The following is a 19,188-nucleotide window of genomic DNA, read 5'->3' as shown; positions in this document are numbered from 1 at the left end:
CCACGCATCCCTCAGCCATGTGCCCCAGTGCCAGCACACAGGGAGGCGGTCCCCGTGAGACGCAGGAGTGAGGATGCCTCCCGCTAAGCGCCTGCCCCACAGAGCCAGCAACACCGAGGACACCATGGCCGCTCCCTGCCCAGAGGCGGGGGACAGCTCGAGTCCAGTCTCAGCAAACTGAATTCTGAGATGCGACCCGAAGAACTGCCCCTCCCCAACATCACCCGGACTTTCTAGTCATGGAGACCCCTACAGACAGTGACATCAGTTAGAGCAAATCGACTTTTATCTCCACCAAAAAGACCCATTCCACTGGAGTGGCCTGTGAGCCAGATGGACGTGCTGTCCAGCCCTCCAAGCCCCCCGCGAGGCAGCCAGGAGGGTCCCTGAGTCCAGCTTGTAAACACCAGAGCCAGCCCTGGAGCCCTGGGCCTGTGGGGTCACAGCAGCCCCTCTAGACCTTTGGGTGGGAATGCCTGAGACTTCACGAGCCTGGGCAGGGCTGCACCCTGGGCGGTCCATTTGGTCACCACAGGTCCTGGAGCCACCTCAAAGTCCCTTGTGGTCAGCCCACAGAGATGCTCACATTTCAACAATCATGAGTCATGATTACATTTTCTGGGGAAAGCAGGTGGAGGCTCCAGTGGCTCGGCCCACCCTACATCAGACGCAGGCTGACAGGTCTCACTTGGCCTCACTGTGTCCTGATGAAAGCCGAGGCCAGGAGAAGCCCAGAGCCAGGGGGGAGCCTGGGTCACTCAGTGGTTGCTGGGGCCACGTGGGCCCTTGGAACATGCCACAGACCCAACAAGGTGCCTCTGCCACCCGGAGTCCCCCCACAGCAGCTGTCCCCACTAGGCAGGGGTCCAGATGGGCAAAGGATGGGCCTCGGTGTTGAACACATAGGCGTCCAGGCTGAGCAGATTCGGGTCATCGGAGAAGAGCAGGAACAGGTACTTGAGCGTCTCCCCCAGGAAAAAGCTCTCCATCTTGTCCCTGGGCTCAGGCTTCTGAGGATCCTGGACGTTGTTGATGGAAGAATAGCCTCCCGAGGGGACCTGTGCACAGCCAGGGCCTTGTCAGGAGATGGGGCGCCCCCACCCTACAGTGCATTCGGCCTTGTCAGCAGACAGGGCGCCCCCACCCCACAGTACATGCGGCCTTCTCACTAGACTGGCACACCCTACACCCCCACCCCATCATGCACAAGGCCCCCAGTGCAGGCTTGGGGTGACGGCCACCCCCAGATGAGCTGTGGTTCCATGAGAAACCACCTGGAAATGCTAACAACCATCAAGTGACCAGGAGAGAAACTGCCTCGCCCAGAACGTGGGCTGAGGGGTCCTCACAGTGGCCTCACGGTGCAGGGCCGAGGGCCGGGACAGATGGCAGGAGCTGAGGCAGCGGGGCCTCTGGCCACAGGACAGCAGAGCTAGGAACTGATGTTCAGGTCTCATGTGGCTCTGCTGTGGAGGGCAGTGGCCTGGGGAGCATGTGACCTGAAGGAGGGCCTGGTCCACAGTGGGGATGGTGCCCTGGTCGTGGGTGCATCTGCCTCCTAAATTGGGGGGATACTGGGCCCACAGCAGGGATCCTCCCCAGACAGCCTATGCCCTGAGAGATGAAAATGAGGGGCACCCAGCCCCTTTGAGGACTGTGGGTCCCACACCATGAAGCTCAGAAAGGAGGGTGCCAGGGCCCCCAGGCTGCGATGTAGCCACCCCAAGGCTGCAGCAAGCCTGCTCCTCCCCAACCCAGGGCACAACCTCTGTGGGGGCAGGGCCAGCCTGAGCCCCACAGCCCAGCTGTGCGTGGCTCGGAGCGCGACACGGGTGCTCACCCGCGTGAAGCGGCTGAAACTCTGCAGGATCTCCCAGCCCCAGTCCTGGTACTTGCGGTCCCCCGTGACGCGGTACAGATAGAACAGGCTCTCCACCGTCTCTGGCCGCAGCAGGTTGTGCCTATCCGCCGGCTGTAGGCAGAGCAGAGCTCAGGGTGAGGCCAGCCCCGATGGCACTGCCCCAAAGGATCCTGGCCCAGGCCCCAGGCCCCAGGCCCACCTTGACCTCCACATCCCGATGGCCCGGCTGGGGGTAAAGGTTGAAGTGCGCGATCTCGGGGCTCAGCCCCGTCTCCATCTGCCGGTTCATCTGGTAACAAGTCTCCATGAGCTGCTGGGCCAGCTCCATGTGGCTGGCAGGCAGGCCGTGGTGGACGCCCAGAGCCAGCGTCCCAGGCAGGAAGCACACCAGGTGGTCCTGGAATTAGAGGGTCTCTTCAGCCCCAGACCCCAGGCACCAGCCTCAGCCTGCAGCTGCACGGGCAGCCAATGCTGGGCTGTGCTGCCTCAGCCCCTGGCACCCTGGGAGTGGTGGCCACACAAGGGCACCTGCCATGGAACAGCAGAGCTGCCGCCTGGGCCAGGCCCCTCCAACTCAGCCCCACACACCCACTGCCTGAGGACCTGCTGCACACCACCAGCATGGAGACGGGTGGGGGAGGGAGCTGCCCAGGGGAGCCCTGCCTGCCTGCCTGTGTGCCACACAAGGCCTCGCTGCCCTGTTGCTGAGACAGGCCTGGCTGGGCAGGCACAGTCTACCTAGGGCCTCTGCACAGGCGCCGTAACCAGAATTTCCTTGTTCTGACACCATGACTCAAGCACCTTGAAGCTAAGGTAAAAGGGGTGGTCAGAGGCCCCACGGACACACTCACCATCCTGGCACTGAGGCGGCCGTGGGCGAGCTCCCCCCACAGACACACTCACCATCTTGGCATTGAAGCGGCCGTGGGCAAGCTCCCCCACGAAGGTGAGCTTACTGGGCTCTGAGCGACGCAGCAGGTGCATTTTGATTCCCTCGATGGCCTCCATGTAGTCTTCCAGCAACCTGTGGACAACAGCAGTCACTTCACTATATCAGCATGGGTACACGGACTCCTGCAGGGCACCAGGGACAGGCACATCCCGGGCCCACGCAAGCTCAGCAGGCCTGGCCTTGCCAGACAGAAGGTGCCACCCCACACAGCCCACAGTCCTCAGTGAGTGGCCCCTTCTCAGAGACCATGGTGAGAAACGAATGAATACACCCCCTACAGAAATACCTGGGCTGGGCCTGGCACGACACGGTGGGGCGTGTGGGGGGGTGGGGGGCGGGCGGGGGGCGGGCCTCACTGTGTCTCCCGCTTCCCGCCTTGGATCCACTGCTTCAGCAGGTACTCATAGTAGCTGTCAGCCCTGGCACCCAGCGTGAACACGCCCAGGTGGGTGAAGAGGCCACTGTGGGTGTTGATGAACATGGGCACCAGCCCGTCCTTCTTGCCAGACAGCGAATGGATGTGCTGCGTCACCTTCTCCACGGCCTCCTGTGGCAGAAAGGGGAGCGGTGGGTTTGCTGCCTGGGGCAGAGCTGCGGGGTGAGCTGAGCTGCAGAGGGGCTCTGGTAGCTCTGCACCCCCTTGCCCCAGCACTGACTGACCCCCAGCAGAGAGAGCTCTGCCCAGCCCACAGCTGTCCTTGCTCATGCTCACACGGCTCTTGGCGGCCACATGCCACCAGTGCAACGCACCTGGATGTAACCCCCCCGACGGGCGCTTGTCAGAGCTGGCCCATCTTCAGGACGGCTCTCATCCCTCCCTCGAAGGGACAGCATCTAACAGCCACAACCATCCCTGCATCAAAGAGACAGCACTGTCCTCACGACAGCCCGCCAGGCCTGGCCAGCCACGGCTTGAGGGATGGCAAGTGTGCCTGCCTTCTGAGCCCAGCGTTGCTCCTGAGGATATGAAACACCCGGCCCCACGCCCTCCTGGTCACCCCACTGATCCTCCAAGCCACAGCCACCCTCAGCTGCTTGGGGCTCATGCCCAGCTGGCAGCACCAGGTGTCCAGGCCCACAGAGGGGCACAGGGCACTGGGAGGTTCAGGCACACCCAGAAAGGGCTCTCCCGGTCTCTGCCCAACACAGACACCCAAACCCACACCAAGTACAAGGCCTGGCTGCTTATCCCCATGCAGCACTGGTGACACGGGGCTGCCTGTGGGCACAGGGGGCTGTGTTCTGCGCTGCAGTGGAAAGGCTTCTAAGTGCCTGCATGGGAGCCAAGGTGGATGGTATGGGCTGCACTTCTCACAAGTGGTCACAGATGCTCTAAAGAGGGATGTGTCCAGGTCATGGTTAAGAATAGGGTCTCTAATGTGAGGCTGAAGACATGAGCAACAATAAAAAACACAGCAGCCGTGCTTCATGAAAATGACAATCTGTGATGTATGAAAATACTTATTAACAAGTAAAAAGAAGCCAGGTGCAGTGGCTCACACCGTAATCCCACCACTTTGGGAGACCAGGGTGATTAGACTGCTTGAACCCAGGAGTTTGAGATCAGCCCAGGCAACATGGCAAAAGGTCTCTATAAGAGACACAGGGTTTCTTGTTAAAATTTTTAACTAGCCTGGTATGGCATCGTGCTCCTGTAGTTCCAGCTACTCAGGAGGCTACTGTGCTCTAGCCTGGGCAAGAGTGAGACCTTGACTCTCAAAAATACAAAACAAAAGCAAAGTAAAAACAAAACCAACAGATGAAAGAAAATATTTGCAAATCCCACTTCTGATATGGAGTGACTATACAGAATAAATAAAGAACTCCTACAATTCAACATGACAAACTACCAGTTAAAAAACCAGGCAATGGGCCAGGCGCGGTGGCTCACACCTGTAATGCCAGCACTTTGGGAGGCCAAGGAGAGGGGATCACCTGAGGTTAGGAGTTCCAGACCAGCCTGGCCAACATGGTGAAACCCTGTGTTTACTAAAAATACAAAAATTAGCTGGGAGTGGTGGTGCATTGCCTGTAATCCCAGCTACTCAGGAGGCTGAGGCAGGACAGTCGCTTGAACCCAGGAGGCAGACAGAGGTTGCAGTGAGCTGAGATTGCACCATTATACTCCAGTCTAGGCGACAGAGTGAGACTCCATCTCAAAACAAACAAAACACCAGCAGTGAACCTATGAATTATGTTGAGTTAAAAAAAAAAAAAAAGAAGAAGGCCAGGCATGGTGGCTCCTACCTATAATCCCAGCACTTTGGGAGGCCGAGGCAGGTGGATCACCTGAGCTCAGGAGTTCCAGACCAGCCTGGCCATGGTGAAACCACAACTCTACTAAAAATACAAAAATTAGTTGGGCGTGGTGATGGGCACCTATAATTCCAGCTACTCCAGAGGCTGAGGCAGAAGACTTGCTTGAACCTGGCAAGGTGGAAGCTGCAGTGAGCCAAGATCCCGCCACTTCACTCCAGCCTGGGTGAAAAAGCTAAACCATCTCAAAAACAAAACAAAACAAAACAAAACAAAACAAAACAAAACAAAAACCAGGCAAACAACTTAGCCATTTCTCCAAGATGCACGGATGGCCAATAAGCATGTGAAATGATCCCCAGCACTGTTTGCCATTTGGGAAATGCACATCAAAACCGCCATGGGAAGCCATGGGGACAGCCGCTGCCCACAAAACAGTGGTGGCAAGGGTGTGGAGGGCTGAGCCCCACGCACCGCTGGCGGGAACATGACGTGGTTTTGCCGCTGTGGAAACAGTATGGTGGGGCCTCAAAAATTAAACACTGAACTACCACGTGATCCCATGATCCAGCGTTTCCACCTCTGCTACTCAAAAGAATCAAAGCAGAGCCTCAGGCAGGTGTGTGCACCCATGCTTACCACAGCGGCGTCCACAGCAGCCAGAACGGCACAGCCCTGGCGTCCAGTGGCCGAGGGAGGATTAACCAGAAAGTAGCCTAGCCATGCAGGAGACATTCAGCCTTAAAAAGGAATTTCTGGGCCAGGCATGGTGGCTCACGCCTGTAATCCCAGTACTTTGGGAGGCCGAGGCAGGTGGATCACGAAGTCAAGAGATCAAGACCATCCTGGTCAACATGGTGAAACCCCATCTCTACTAAAATACAAAAAAATTAGGTGGGCATGGTGGTGCGTGCCTGTAATCCCAGCTACTCAGGAGGCTAAGGCAGGAGAATTGCCTGAACCCAGGAGGCGGAGGTTGCGGTGAGCAAAGATCGCGCCATTGCACTCCAGCCTGGGTAACAAGAGTGAAACTCCGTCTCAAAATAAAGGGATTTCTGAAGTGTCCTTTGCACGTGAAGCTTAAAGACAGTACGCTGCATGAAAGGAGCCCGAATAAAAGGCCAGGCACAGGGGCTCACACCTGTCATCCCAGCACTTTGGGAGGCCGGGCAAGAGGATCACGAGGTCGGAGTTCAAGACCAGCCTGGCCAATATGGTGAAACTCCATCTCTACTAAAAATACAAAAATTAGCCAGGCATGGTGGTGCCTGTAATCCCAGCTACTCAGGAAACTGAGGTGGCAGAGGCTGCAGTGAGCTAAGATCATGCCACTGCACTCCAACCCAAGGAGACACAGCAAGACTCCATCTCCAGAAAAAAAAATTTCATGAGGAACCACTCACATGAGGAACCAGTGAGGTCCAGGGAGAAAAAGCTGAATGGTGTTTTCCAGGGACGGGGGAAGGACATGAGGGGTCGCTGTGTGATAGGGGCAGCTTCCGTTCTGGAGGTGGATGGAGCCGATGGCTGCACATCATTAACACACTCATGTGACGTCACTGGCCTGTACTCCTGGAAATGGCTACGGTCACGCGTTTTATCACACATGCACACGCACACACATGCAGACACGGTGCACTTGCTGTGATAAGCAATGGGTGGCTGCAGGGGAACCGTCCGGCCGGAGGGCCTACCCCTTACCTGAAACTTCTTAGTCCCTGTGAGGCGTGAGAGCTCCCGGAACTCCAGCTGAATGCTGGTCACCTCGGCCACTGTGCTGTCGGAGGTCCACCGTGGCGGGTGGGCAACGCCAGTGCCGATGTTCACATCTGAGTAAGGGATCTTGGAGGGTGTTCTGAAGGCAGGCATCAGCCGATTTCCAAAATCCTCCTGGTGTTCCAGCAGAGCAGAGAACCACTGTGTCAGGTCACCAGAGGCCTCGCCTGCATGCCACAACACTTGCCCCCTTTCTTGGCTCTGTGGCGATGCAGAAGGCTCTCTGTGGCCAACACAGCAGCAAAGGAGACAGGCACCACTCTGCACCGAGGGAATTTCTCTACAAGGCGCAGTAGCCAGCAGCTCACGAATACGGGCTCAGCAACAGATCCCAGTGCGTTGGAGATGGGAACAGTCATGTCCCCACAGCCTGTTAAAGTGGTAGCTGCTTGAATGTGAGCCCACCATCTCCCTGCAGGCACCCGAGACACTTACCGCCTTCCTCAGGAAGAGGCTGTCCCCGGACAGGTGGTAGGCACTCAGGAGCCCCCCCAGGATGCGGATTGTGCTCTCAAACAGGTTGACGTCCACATCCTTTTGAAAGTGCAGCTTCTTTGACACCCACTTCCTGGCTTCATCAAATTCTGTGACGTGAAACGGTAAAGGGGTGATGCAGAGACCAACGATGGCTCAAGCATCTTCCTACAATGCATCTGTCTTTAAGATGCGCCCGGCTGGGCCTGGGGGCTCATACCTGTAATCCCAGCACTTTGGGAGGCCAAGGCGAGAGGATTACTTGAGCCCAGGAGTTTGAGACCAGCCTGGGCAACATAGCAAAACCCCATCTCTACTAAAAATACAAAAATTAACGGGGTATGGTGGCACGTGCCTGTGGGCCCAACTCCTGAGGAGGATGAGGCATAAGAATTGCTTCGGGAGGCAGAGGCTGCAGTGAAGTGAGATGGTGTCACTGCAGTCCCGCCTGGGCCACACTGTGAGACTGTCTTAAAAAATCCCATGTTCTGGGGTGTTATCATTCTCCTGCGCCCAGAAGGGAAAACCCACAGTCAGATGCAAACAGCAGCTTTCAGTCCCATGTGCAACCCACATAGTCTGCTTCAGCGCGCAGGGCTCGGCCCCTCCCCAGAAGCGACCAGGTACCTTTCCTCAGACCCAAGATCCACATGGTGTCCAGAGCATCGATGAGAGTGAGACCAAGGCCAAACCACTCGCTGAAGGACCTGGACACGGGCTTCAGCTCGTCGTGGCCCCACGCGAACTTGCGGTACCCTTTCCACGCGTGCAGGAAGACGTCAATCACCCCCTTCTGGCGATAGTTTGGATTCGCTAGTAGGGGAGAGAGAGAGCATGGGCCATGGCAGGTGTGGTCCCGGCGTCGGCCCAGATGGAAACCCTCAGGCAGAGCGCTGCTGTGACCCTGGCAGGTGTGGGATGACGGGAAGGGCAGCGGTGGGCACAGCAAAGGCTGGGAGAACACAACCTGCCAAGGGCCTGAGGCCTTTGGAGGCTGCACAGGACAGCACCTGGCACCCAACTACCTGCCTGGGGCCCATGCACCTCTGACCAGGGCCTGGGCAGGCATGCCCTCCTTGGGCTGTGGTGACCTCTGGCCAAAGGAGACAAGGGTGGCTGCCCCGAAGGTGCTGGAATGACACAGTGAACACGGCCTGTGGAGTGGTGGGTGAGTGTGGTGCCAACTCAGAGTGATCACCGCTGATGGCGCAGACCTTGACTGGACACCCTCGTCACACATGCTCACTTGGCCGCACCCTCGGTCACACCCACTCTGCCACATGGGCTGCAGGTGCCCCATAGGAAGTCACCCTGCACAGACGCACTGGAGTTGCCTTCGTTCATTTTTTTTTAATGTGTTTTTTGGCTCAGTGCAATAACTCACGCCTATAATCCCAGCACTTTGGGAGGTCAGGAGTTCATGACCAGCCTGGCCAACATGGTGAAACCCCATCTCTATTAAAAATACAAAAATCAGCCAGGTGTGGTGGCGCACACCTGTAATGCCAGCTACTTGGGAGGCTGAGGCAGGAATTGCTTGAACCTGGAAGGCGGAGGTTGCAGTGAGGTGACAGAGCAAGACTCCGTCTCATAAGAAACTATTTATTTATTTTTTGTAAAGAAGGGGACTCACGATGTTGTCCAGGCTGGTCTCGAATTCCTAGACTCAAGTGATCCTCCTACCTCAGCCTCCCAGAGTGCTAGGATTACAAGCATGACCCACCACACCCAGCCAACATATAGACTGGTGTGTGGACTGACATGTGTAACAGCACCATCCCACATGTCCTCTAAGAAAGGTTCTGAGACCTCCTCGTGCTGACGGCACGGCTGTGGCTCTGCATTCATTAATATCGCAGAGACTGCTACACATCCCTCACAGGCCTGGGGCTGGGAGTCCCAGCTCTGGGCTCCCTCCCCACCTCAGAGGCACCTGGGACATGATGAGAACAGGGCTCCAGACTTAGCGATCTGCCATGAGTCCCCACAGAGAAGCAAACAACCCTGGCAGTGGCTGACATCACCTGGCTTTCTGTCTGTAGAAGGAGAGGATGAGCCGCTTACTGTGTCACAGGGTGTCACAGGGCTGAAAGTGGCTGCATGCAAGGAGCTTGGCCAAAGGTCAGCACCTGAGAAGCCCCAGCAAATGGTGCTCAGAATGAAGCGGCCCCCAGAGTGGTGTGGGACTGGCCAGACCTGAGACAGAACACAGTGCGGGCAGCGGTCTCCATAGATCCCGTGGGGCAACCTGGCCCAGACACAAACCGCCCACACACACCCTCCTCTGCAGCCACATGCTCAGGGACAGCAAGCTAAGAGCCATGTGTTATCACCAACGCTGCAGTGCGCGTGAGTACTAAGACAGCAGGTGATGCCAAAGGGCAAGGTGCATGTCAGGGCCAGAGGTCACCCTCCATGGCCAAGACAAAGCCCACACCTGTCAGCCACCAGCCCCCAGCCCCCAAGGAGGAAGGGGCGCAGGCATGGCCTCACCTGGCTGGCCTTGTGTCTTGGCCGGTGGCAGGGAAGGCTTCGTGGGCATTTCTGCTTTTCTTGAAGGGAGCTCAGTGCCCTGTTCAGGCTCGATCACTGCTCCCCTCCAGCTTCAGGGGAGAAGGAATGGTGTCAGCTGCCGTGAAACCTGCCGCATTTCCCACCCCCACACTCGATACCCACGGCCCAGGCAAGGCCCTGCACCCATCATGGCCCCATCTCCCTGCAGTGCAGGCTGCTGAATGGCGGGAAACATAACTTGGCCCTGAGCTCCCGTGCCTGAGAGCCAAGACCACAGTGCTGCTCCACGGTCGGGGCTGGCCTGGGGAATCGTGAGAAATACCACTGCAGAGGTCAGAGGTGGGGGGCTCTACAGTGAAGGACCAGAGAATCTGTCATCCAAACAGGGGCACTAGTGACCCCAGGATGGACACACAGACTCTGCTGTCCCTACATGGGACACATGGCACCCCAGACTCCCCATCTAGAGTGCAGCTGCCAGCCCACGTGGAGGGCTTGCTGCACAACCTTCTAGCTGTGGCTGGGCCCAAGTGCGCGTTCTCTTAGGGGCCTGTGGAGAATCTGCCCCAGCTTAGCGAAAGGGCTTTCACAGCCAGATGGTTTACATGCTGGGAGTAGAAACGTGGCACTTTTATAAGCTGAGGTCCGATGTTCTTTTGCTCTGAAAGCAAAGCCTCCTTGCATTCATTCAAATGCTAACTAGAGTGCCGCAGCCCCCAAATTCTCCTTGTGGCGGTGAATTAGGGCCTCTGGGCCTGATTCTTTAGAGCCCATCTCTCACAGCTGAGGATGCCTGCCTCAGGCCACTCCTTCCCAGCAGCCCTCACTGGCCCTGCCTCTGTCCACAGGGCAAAGCTCAGGTCTGACCCACTCTTTGCAGTATAAGGAGGAAGGGGGAGGCCTTCCTTCCACCTCAACTACAGCAACTCTGTTTCTACGAGCGTAACATGGAGCCAGAAACGAGGCTGAGAACCTCCACAGCTGAGGCCTCACCGGGGTCCACAACCCAGACCCTGACCAAGTGGGCAGAGGCAGCACCCCAGGAGCCTGGCACAGGCAACTCCCTCTCCCTCTGCTCACTGCCCAAACAGATGAGGCTCGGGAAGGGACAGCCCAGGCAGCCAGTGTCCACCTCTGAGCCTGGTTCCCCATCCCTGACCCGAGCACCCCCACCACCCACCCATGCACCCTTCACACACACATGAAATGGTCTCGTTCTGAAACATGACTGCATACCAGGAGGACAGAATCAGGGACCTACTTCAGCTCTGACCTCCAGTTTTAAAAATTTGACTCTGTAATCCAAAGTTAATGAAGACAGATTATAGAGCATCCACTGTCAGTTTCTAAGGAAAGTCCATCTCGGACACAATACTGTTCTTCACTATCTTGTTTTCCAGACATGAACCCCTGCACTGTGGCGTACGCCCGGCTCTGCGCTGCGTACCTGATGACCGTCCTCTGCAAGTCTCCATCTGGGCGGGTGCCCACTGGGGCTTCTTCCCTTTTCTTGGCCTCCTCCTGCATCCCATCCTTCAGGTCTTGGCTGGGGGGTCTAATCTGCAGATGAGGTGGTCCCGGCTGGATGAGCCTTTGTGACTTCTGGATAGAAATCGGTCACACAGGAAGTCACTGGGCACCTGCAAGCTGCCCTTCTTTCCCTGTAAGGGATGCTCTCAGGTGCAGCCCACACCTCTCGACTGAGCTTCTGACCTCAGACTCAATACTTTGGTTTAAACTACAATAGGCAGCTTCAGAAGACAGATCTTAGGAGCCTGGGGACACTGCCAACTGGCTAAACTGCCCCAGGCAAAGCACTTAAGCCCCTCCTATGGCGCAAATATTTCAAAACTTTCACAGGTCCTAAAGGGTTAACAAGAATGAGCTGGAGGAAACACCAGCTCCAGCAACAGCTCTGGGTCCCCAGGCCTCCCAAAGAGTCACCCGCAATATGACGAAGGCGCCCACATACGGAGGTGCCCACAGTCACCCGCATCTTGACGGAGGCGCCCACAGGGTCACCTGCAACGTGCGGAAGTTGCCCACATCCTTGCTACAAAGCACAAAGATTCTGACAACACAGGGAGCCGCGTTCCCTTTGTCAGGTGACCCCACCATGTGATGGGGGTCTTCTACCCACCCCGCCTCTCCATCCCGTGTTTCCCCACATGCAGGCAAAGAACCCCATCCCTCACCTCCCTTCCCCACGTAAACAGGACCATAGGACAGTAGGGCCTTGCTGCAGACAGTCACAGACCAAGGCTTAGACACTCCCATGAGCGGCTAGAGGTAAATTCATTCTCTCCTATGGTCTCAGTTTTCCATGGTATTACCAAACCCTCATTTTTATTATTACTATGATGATTACAGAGACAGGGTCTGCCTATGTTGCCCAGGCTGGTCTCAAACTCCTGGACTCATGAATTCCTCCTCCCTTGTCTTCCCAAAGTGCTGGGATGACAGGTTGGAGCCACTGCACCCAGCCCAAACCATAATTTTGAACTTCTTTACTGATGGATAGACTGTTCTACTTTTTTTTTTTAAAGGCAAGAATACTGATTTATGGCTGGGTGCAGTGGCTCACGCCTGTAATGCCAGCATTTTGGGAGGCTGAGGCAAATGGATCACCTGAAGTCAGGGGTTCAAAACCAACCCGGCCAACATGGCGAAACCCCATCTCTACTAAAAATATAAAAAAATTTGCCAGGCATGGTGGTATATGCCTGTAATCCCAGACAGAGCCTCACTCTGTCACCCAGGTCAGAGTGCAATGGCATGATCTCAGCTCACTGCAACCTCTACCTCCCAAGTTTAAGTGATTCTCCTGTCTCAGCCTCCTGAGTAACTGGGATTACAGATGCCCACCACCACACCCGGCTGATTTTCTGTATTTTTAGTAGAGACAGGGTCTCACCATGTTGGCCAGACTGGTTTTGAACTGCTGGTCTCAAGCGATCTACCCGTCTTGGCCTCCCAAAGTGCTGGGATTACAGGCGTGAGCCACTTCACCTGGCCCCAGCCTGTTTTGGTTTGTTTTGTAAATAGAGACAGGGTCACTCACTATGTTGTTCAGGCTGGTCTCGAACTCCTGGGTTCAAGCAATCTGCCCGCCTCAGCCTCTCAGAGTGCTGAGATGACAGCTGTGAGTAACTAGGTCCACTGTGTGTTCATCTAGCCTCTTCCTGCCCAGGTGGCTCAATCACTGTTCTCTTCATCTCCCTGCTACTGAGTCGACAGTGGAAGGTCAGAAGGAACTATTAGAATTACATCACTAAGATCATCGTTTTTTGTTTTTTTTTCTGAGACAGAGTCTTGCTCTATTGCCCAGGCTGGAGTGTAGTGGCACAATCTCAGCTCACTGCAATCTCTACCTCCCGGGTTCAAGCAATTCTTTTTTGCCTCAGCCTCCCAAGTAGCTGGGATTACAGGTGCCCGCCACCATGTCCAGCTAATTTTTTGTATTTTCAGTAGAGATGGGGTTTAATCATGTTGGCCAAGCTGGTCTCGAACTCCTGACCTCCTGACCTCAGGTGATCCACCCACCTTGGCCTTCCAAAGTGCTAGGATTACAGGCATGAGCCACCACACCCAGCCCATCTAGTCTTAAATCACCATTATGAGGACGAGGTATGGTGACTAACACCTGTAATCCTAGCACCTTGGGAGGCCAAGGCAGGAGGATCACTTGAGCCCACGAGTTCCAGACCAGCCTGGGCAACAAAGCGAGACCCCATCTTACAAAAAATAAAAAAAAATAGCCAGGTGTGATGGCACATGCCTATAATCTCAGTTACTTGGGAGGCTGAGGCAGGGAATCACTTCAACCTGGGATGTGGAGGTTGTAGTGAGCAGAGATCATGCCACTGCACTCCAGCCTGGGCAACAGAGACTCTGTCTTAAAAAAAATAAAATAAGGACCGGGCACAGTAGCTCACGCCTATAATCCCAGCACTTTGGGAGGCGAGGCGGGTGGATCACGAGGTCAAGAGATTGAGACCATCCTGGTCAACATGGTGAAACCCTGTCTTTATTAAAAATACAAAAATTAGCTGGGCATGGTGGCACGCGCCTGTAATCCCAGCTACTTGGGAGGCTGAGGCAAGAGAATTGCCTGAACCCAGGAGGTGGCGGTGAGCCGAGATCACGCCATTGCACTCCAGCCTGGGTAACAAGAGCAAAACTCTGTCTCAAAACAAAAAATAAAAATAATAAAAAATAAAATAAAATCACCACTATGAGTTCAATGATCACAGTTTTATGATCTTGTAGGAAAGTTCATTTGCATTTTACTCCCCAATTTTTTTTTCCATATGAATTTTAGAATCATCTTTAAAAACAGAGGTTAGAATTTTGATAGGGAGTCAATGGATTTACAGATTAATTTAGGGAGAACTTAAATTTTTTTTTTTTTTTGAGACAGAGTCTTGCTCTGTCACCCAGACTGGAATGCAGGGGTGTGATCTCGGCTCACTGCAATCTCCACCTCCTGGGTTTAAGTGATTCTCCTGCCTCAGCCTCCCGAGTAGCTGGGATTACAAGAGTAAGCCACCACCTGGTTAATTTTTTTTTTTTTTTTTTTGTATTTTTAGTAGAGATGGGGTTTAGCTATGTTGACTAAGCTGATCTTGAACTCCTGGACTCAGGTGATCCACCAGTCTCAGCCTCCCAAAGTGCTGGGATTACAGGCGTGAGCTACTGCACCCGGCCTAACTTAAACCTTTATAGCAGAAGAATACTCTGTCTAATTATTTAGGTCTCTTCAAGTACTTTTTGAGTTTTATAGTTTTACTCATACAGATTATGCCTCTGAATTTGGTGGCATTCTTTTCTTTCTTCTTTGGTTTTTAAACCCAGAAGAATTACCAAATTCATTTTTATGTTTAAATACAACTTACAAGTCCATGATTTCCCATCACCCTCTTCCTGTACAAAAGCAGGGTGAAGTACAAGCAGAGCGTTTAGATTCCTCTCTTGTGGCGATCAGCTGTTACTTTAGCTTATTTCTTGGTACATGTAGTCAGCTGTATTTCGCTCTGAAAAGATTTGTTAAAAGGGTGGCATTCTTTTCTTGTTATTGTAATGGAGATATGTTTTCTCTTTTCTTTCTTTCTTTTTTTTTTTTTTTAGATTGAGTCTCACTCTATCGCCAAGGCACAATCTCAGCTCACTGCAACATCTGCCTCCCAGGTTCAAGTGATTCTAGTGCCTCAGCCTCCTGAATAGCTGGGATTACAGCTGCACACCACCATGCCTGGCTAATTTTTATATTTTTAGTAGAGATGGGGTTTCACCATGTTGGCCAGGCTGGTCTCAAACTCCTGACCTCAAACCTCAAGTGATCTGCCTGCCTCAGCCTCCCAAAGTGCTGAGATTACAGGTGTGAGCTACCACGCCCTGCTGAGATCTCTTTTCTAATTGATTATTGCTGCTATATAGCAAAGTTCTCTAAAACTAACTTCTACATTTGAAATCAGCCAGATGTGGTGGCTCATGAAGCCTGATGAAGTCATAAGAAGCATACTTGTTAAAGGATGAAATGTTCTAACTCACAACAGTCATACAAATAATAAAGGAAAACATTAAATTCCTAAGAATCATCAAAGGATATGGATGCCTTACAGGAGGGAGCGCAGGACTAGGGTGGCCCCTTCCTCCAACCTCTGCAGATAACACAAACCATCTATATTTAGGGACTCCTATACCCTGTCTCTCCTGGCAGACTCTGATCCTGGCACGCCCTGCCCACCACGGTCTCCATGGTGCCTCCCAGGCATCTCACACTGGGCAGATCCAAAACGGAGCTCAGTGGCGGCCCCTCCACCGGGGACCCGCCCTCCCTCTTCCAACCCATTCCTTTGGACTCCTCCCCACACTCGGCTTTTCCCATGGCCAGGCAGCTCTTTCGGCCTCCTGCCCTCCACTGAGTCTCCACCTGCAGCCAGAGCAGTTTCAGAGTAAACATCTCTCTCGGACATGCAGTCCACGCCAAAATCTTCCTGTGCACATCAACTGAAAACTCCAGTGCTGCCTCCAGGACCTGCAGGACCACAGCTGGACTAAGGCAGCCCCCGGCCCCCTCCCAGCCCTGGGAATTTCACCTTCCCCAGTATGCCAATGTCCCCCTTGTCTCAGGCAGTTTCGCTCAGTCTCAAGTCAGCCTCTCCCCACCCTGTCCGGTGCCAGCAGCTTCGCAGTCCTCAGATCTTGCCCTCAGTGCCACGGCCTCCCCTGGGCCCTCAGATCCAGCCACTGCTCTTCCCCAGCACCCTGCTCTTTTCCACACAGGACATACACCATGTGCCACCTGCCTCTGCCCATCTGCAGCTGGCTTCTCACCAGCCTCTCCTACCAGCTGTGGCCCCTCAAGAGGAAACAAGTCTGTCTTATTCAACACTGCACGGTCAGAACTAAAACGGTAACTGGCCTCGGCTGGTGTTCAAGAACAAAACAAACACTATGGCTCTCCTTCCCCAAGTAGTAGCCAACCAGTCCAGACAAGAGAGAGGCCAACACATGGAATACATGGTATAAAGGAAAAGAATTCTTCTCAATCTTCAGTGGTTTGAAATGTCTCTGGATCGGACCCCCGTTATAACTCCACAGCATGTGCTCAAAGTACCTGCGATGAAATCTCTGGGAAGTCTTCAGGGTTGGTGTCTGCCTTCTGAGGAGCTGGTAAGACAGGTGGATTTGCTGGTTTCAACCCTGTGATTTCTGGCCTCATCTTCTGCTCTTCCTCTAGCCTGACAGCCAGAGCTGAATAAGAGAAGCTATTTTATTTCAAATATGCCACAAGGCCTACAAGAGATTTAAACTGCTTCATAAAAAAACTTGGCAGGCATTATCCATTACAAACCAACATTATGAGGCCTGACAGTCACTGGAATGAATTTGATAATGGCCCAAGGGAATGAAATCTTTTCAAAACACTTGGCAGTGTGTGTCCTCATCCATGACACAGAATCCCTCATCTTTTGCCTTCCTATTTTCCAATCGGGAAAGTTCAGCATGTGGCAGATGGGCACCTGGCATCTCAGTTCTGGGACCACGGTGAGGGGATGGGGCTGGGCTGCCCTTGGGCACTGTCCTAGGCTGGGGGCTACCCTGGCCACGTGGGCGAGGAGCCCAGGGCCTTACATTCAGTGAAGATTAGCACGTGGCACTGGGGCACATGAGCAAGCTGCAGGAGCTCTTTAGCTTTGCTCCTAAGAGAAGCATCTTAGGCAAAGGCAGAAGAGATTCTCTACGTCCTCATCAGAACTCTGCCTGTTCTTTTCCAAACACACGCTAATGAGTGCTACAAAATTAGTGTGGTTATTTAGGCTGTGTTCAAGCCCATGAGCTGACTTACTCTACGAGAGAGGCTGGACATTAACAGTACTTACACCAGATACCTAGAAAGCAGTCAGACAGCATCAAATTAAGATCTGTGTTCTAGCCAGGTGGTTAAATACAGCTCTACCTCTCTCTTTATCTTGATTTCTTGCCAATTCGTTGCCACATATGCCTCCTGGAGCTGTTTAAGGTAGAATGCAAGATTGCTTCTGCCCAATCAACCCTCAACACAGATACCATTTTCAAATAATACGTGTTTCTGATACCTTTCCAATGGTCAGCTAAGTTGATGTAGAAGAGAAGTCCACAGAAAATCAGAAAGACAAGGAGGAAGAGAATCACATTCCTCTGCAATCTTGACAGTTGCTTCCATTTCTAAGGGACGTACAGAGAATGACATTTCTTACTGAATATATCACACAGAAAGTCTCAACTGTCACAAACTGTGAGGACAATAAGGAAATCAGTAAAGATGCAGTGTTCGGCTCTACTTCCTTTTCTTTTGGATACAGGGTCTCAGTCTGTCAGACCTAGGCTGGAGTGCAGTGGCTGGAACTTGGCATGAGCCACCGCAGCCAGCCAGCTCTATTTCTTTTGAATGGGGAGAAGCTGCCTCTCAGCAGAGAGTATGAACATTGCTGAGACAACACTCTAGATGTCATTAATACACTGGTTCAGGTGTGATAAAAATAAGAAAAACAGAAACATTTCTGTCACATTTCATCAGCAGTGAATAGACTCCCGTGATTCCCCCAGATGCAGCCCAAGCCCCGCCCAGGCCATGCACGTGTCCGGATGTGGTAAGTTATCAATGCCCTTCATCCTGAGACCACAACCAACACACCAGGAGCCAACCACGAGGGGAGCATACACCATAAGGAACTGTTGGTTTCCGCTCCAAGAGGAACCGGGGCCTAGGCCAGGATCTTGCAGAAAAGTGAACGAGGCCCAGACAACCTGCTGGGGCTCCGAGACCTCCTCCCACCACCGCCCCACAGAATTCGGGCCGCTGAGACCGCTGCAGGCGAGCCTACCACGACTGCCCTGACCCGGAACGCACATTTGTCCCTTTCTGCAGGGAAGGGGTGGAGAGGCCGGTGCTGGGGGAGTAGTGTCCGCCCGCCCAGGCCCCGCTAGAAGCCGCAGGCTGGGAGGGCCGCGGGCGCAGCGGCCCCCGTCCTGGGTCAGCCCGGCGCGGCCCTCACCCTCCAGCACGAGCGCCGCCGCCAACTCTTGCTGTTGTCGTAGCTCTCGCCAAAGCTCAGCGTCACCGAGATGAAGTCCCGATGAGGCGGCGGCGGTGGCGGCGGGTACATGACGACGGTGGTGGCGACGGCCCGAGGGACCCCGCCCACTGGCGGCGTCAGGAGGTCCGACTCTGGGAAGAACCGAGAGCTCCTCTCCTTCGGCCCTCGCAGGCAGCCATTGCACCGCCGTCAACAGCCCGCCCATCGCACGGCTACGCGACTGCGCATACGCTGCGTCTCTAAGTCACTGCGCCTGCGCCCATCTCCGCTTCGCTCCAGCGTGCGAGGTTGCGTTGGCGGCTGCGTCAGAGAACAGCTGCGGCTCCGCCCAGCCCTCAGGTTCACTGCGTTCGCGCCGGGCCGCGCATGCCCAGATGCGCTCGGAGCGCAGCTGTAGCGACGGGGCGGTCCTAGGTCCCTTCTGGGGATTGGTCGCTGCCGGGGATCCCTCGTGGTTCGCTCCGCGGTGCTGGTGCTGGGCTCCTCCCGCCTCCTGCAGTCGGCGGCCCCGGCTTTGCCCGCGCACTCACGGGGAGACGGCCGGGTGGCGCCGCCATATTGGCAGGGAGCCCCGGGCGCCCGACGCCTTGGTTCCGGGATCCGCGGCGCGGGGATGGAGCTGGGCCGCCTTTGGGGGCCGTCCTGGGCTGGGGGCCACTCTGGTCGCGTGGTCACCGGCAAGGAGCCCGTGGCCTCACTCGGGCGCGGCCTTGTGGGGGCCGAGGGAGCAGGACGGGGCGAAGCTGGGCGGCACCCGAGCTGGGGTGGCCGCT

The 19,188-nt window shown here is 54.7% G+C and overlaps 1 protein-coding gene and 1 non-coding gene across 2 annotated transcripts; both read right to left on the bottom strand.

Annotated features, from left to right (window-relative positions):
• Window positions 1-264: 264 nt before the first annotated feature.
• Window positions 265-18,609, bottom strand: MAN1B1 (mannosidase alpha class 1B member 1). The gene is given in 14 exon segments (XM_035264019.3): window positions 265-1,058; window positions 1,841-1,972; window positions 2,061-2,258; window positions 2,765-2,885; window positions 3,170-3,360; window positions 6,771-6,959; window positions 7,281-7,429; window positions 7,947-8,132; window positions 9,813-9,922; window positions 11,281-11,435; window positions 16,453-16,589; window positions 17,435-17,543; window positions 18,374-18,544; window positions 18,547-18,609. Coding segments are annotated over 14 exon segments (2,100 nt in total). The 5' UTR covers window positions 18,595-18,609; the 3' UTR covers window positions 265-854.
• Window positions 13,025-13,110, bottom strand: LOC118148373 (small nucleolar RNA SNORD62). The gene has a single exon (XR_004735178.1). It is a non-coding gene; the product is annotated as a small nucleolar RNA SNORD62 (small nucleolar RNA).
• Window positions 18,610-19,188: the final 579 nt, after the last annotated feature.

This window comes from Callithrix jacchus, chromosome 1 (assembly GCF_049354715.1).
Source record: "Callithrix jacchus isolate 240 chromosome 1, calJac240_pri, whole genome shotgun sequence".
In the NCBI taxonomy this organism is placed as follows: domain Eukaryota; kingdom Metazoa; phylum Chordata; class Mammalia; order Primates; family Cebidae; genus Callithrix; species Callithrix jacchus.
The sequence above is the reverse complement of the archived record's forward strand: the minus strand, read 5'-3'. Positions and strand labels throughout refer to the sequence as shown.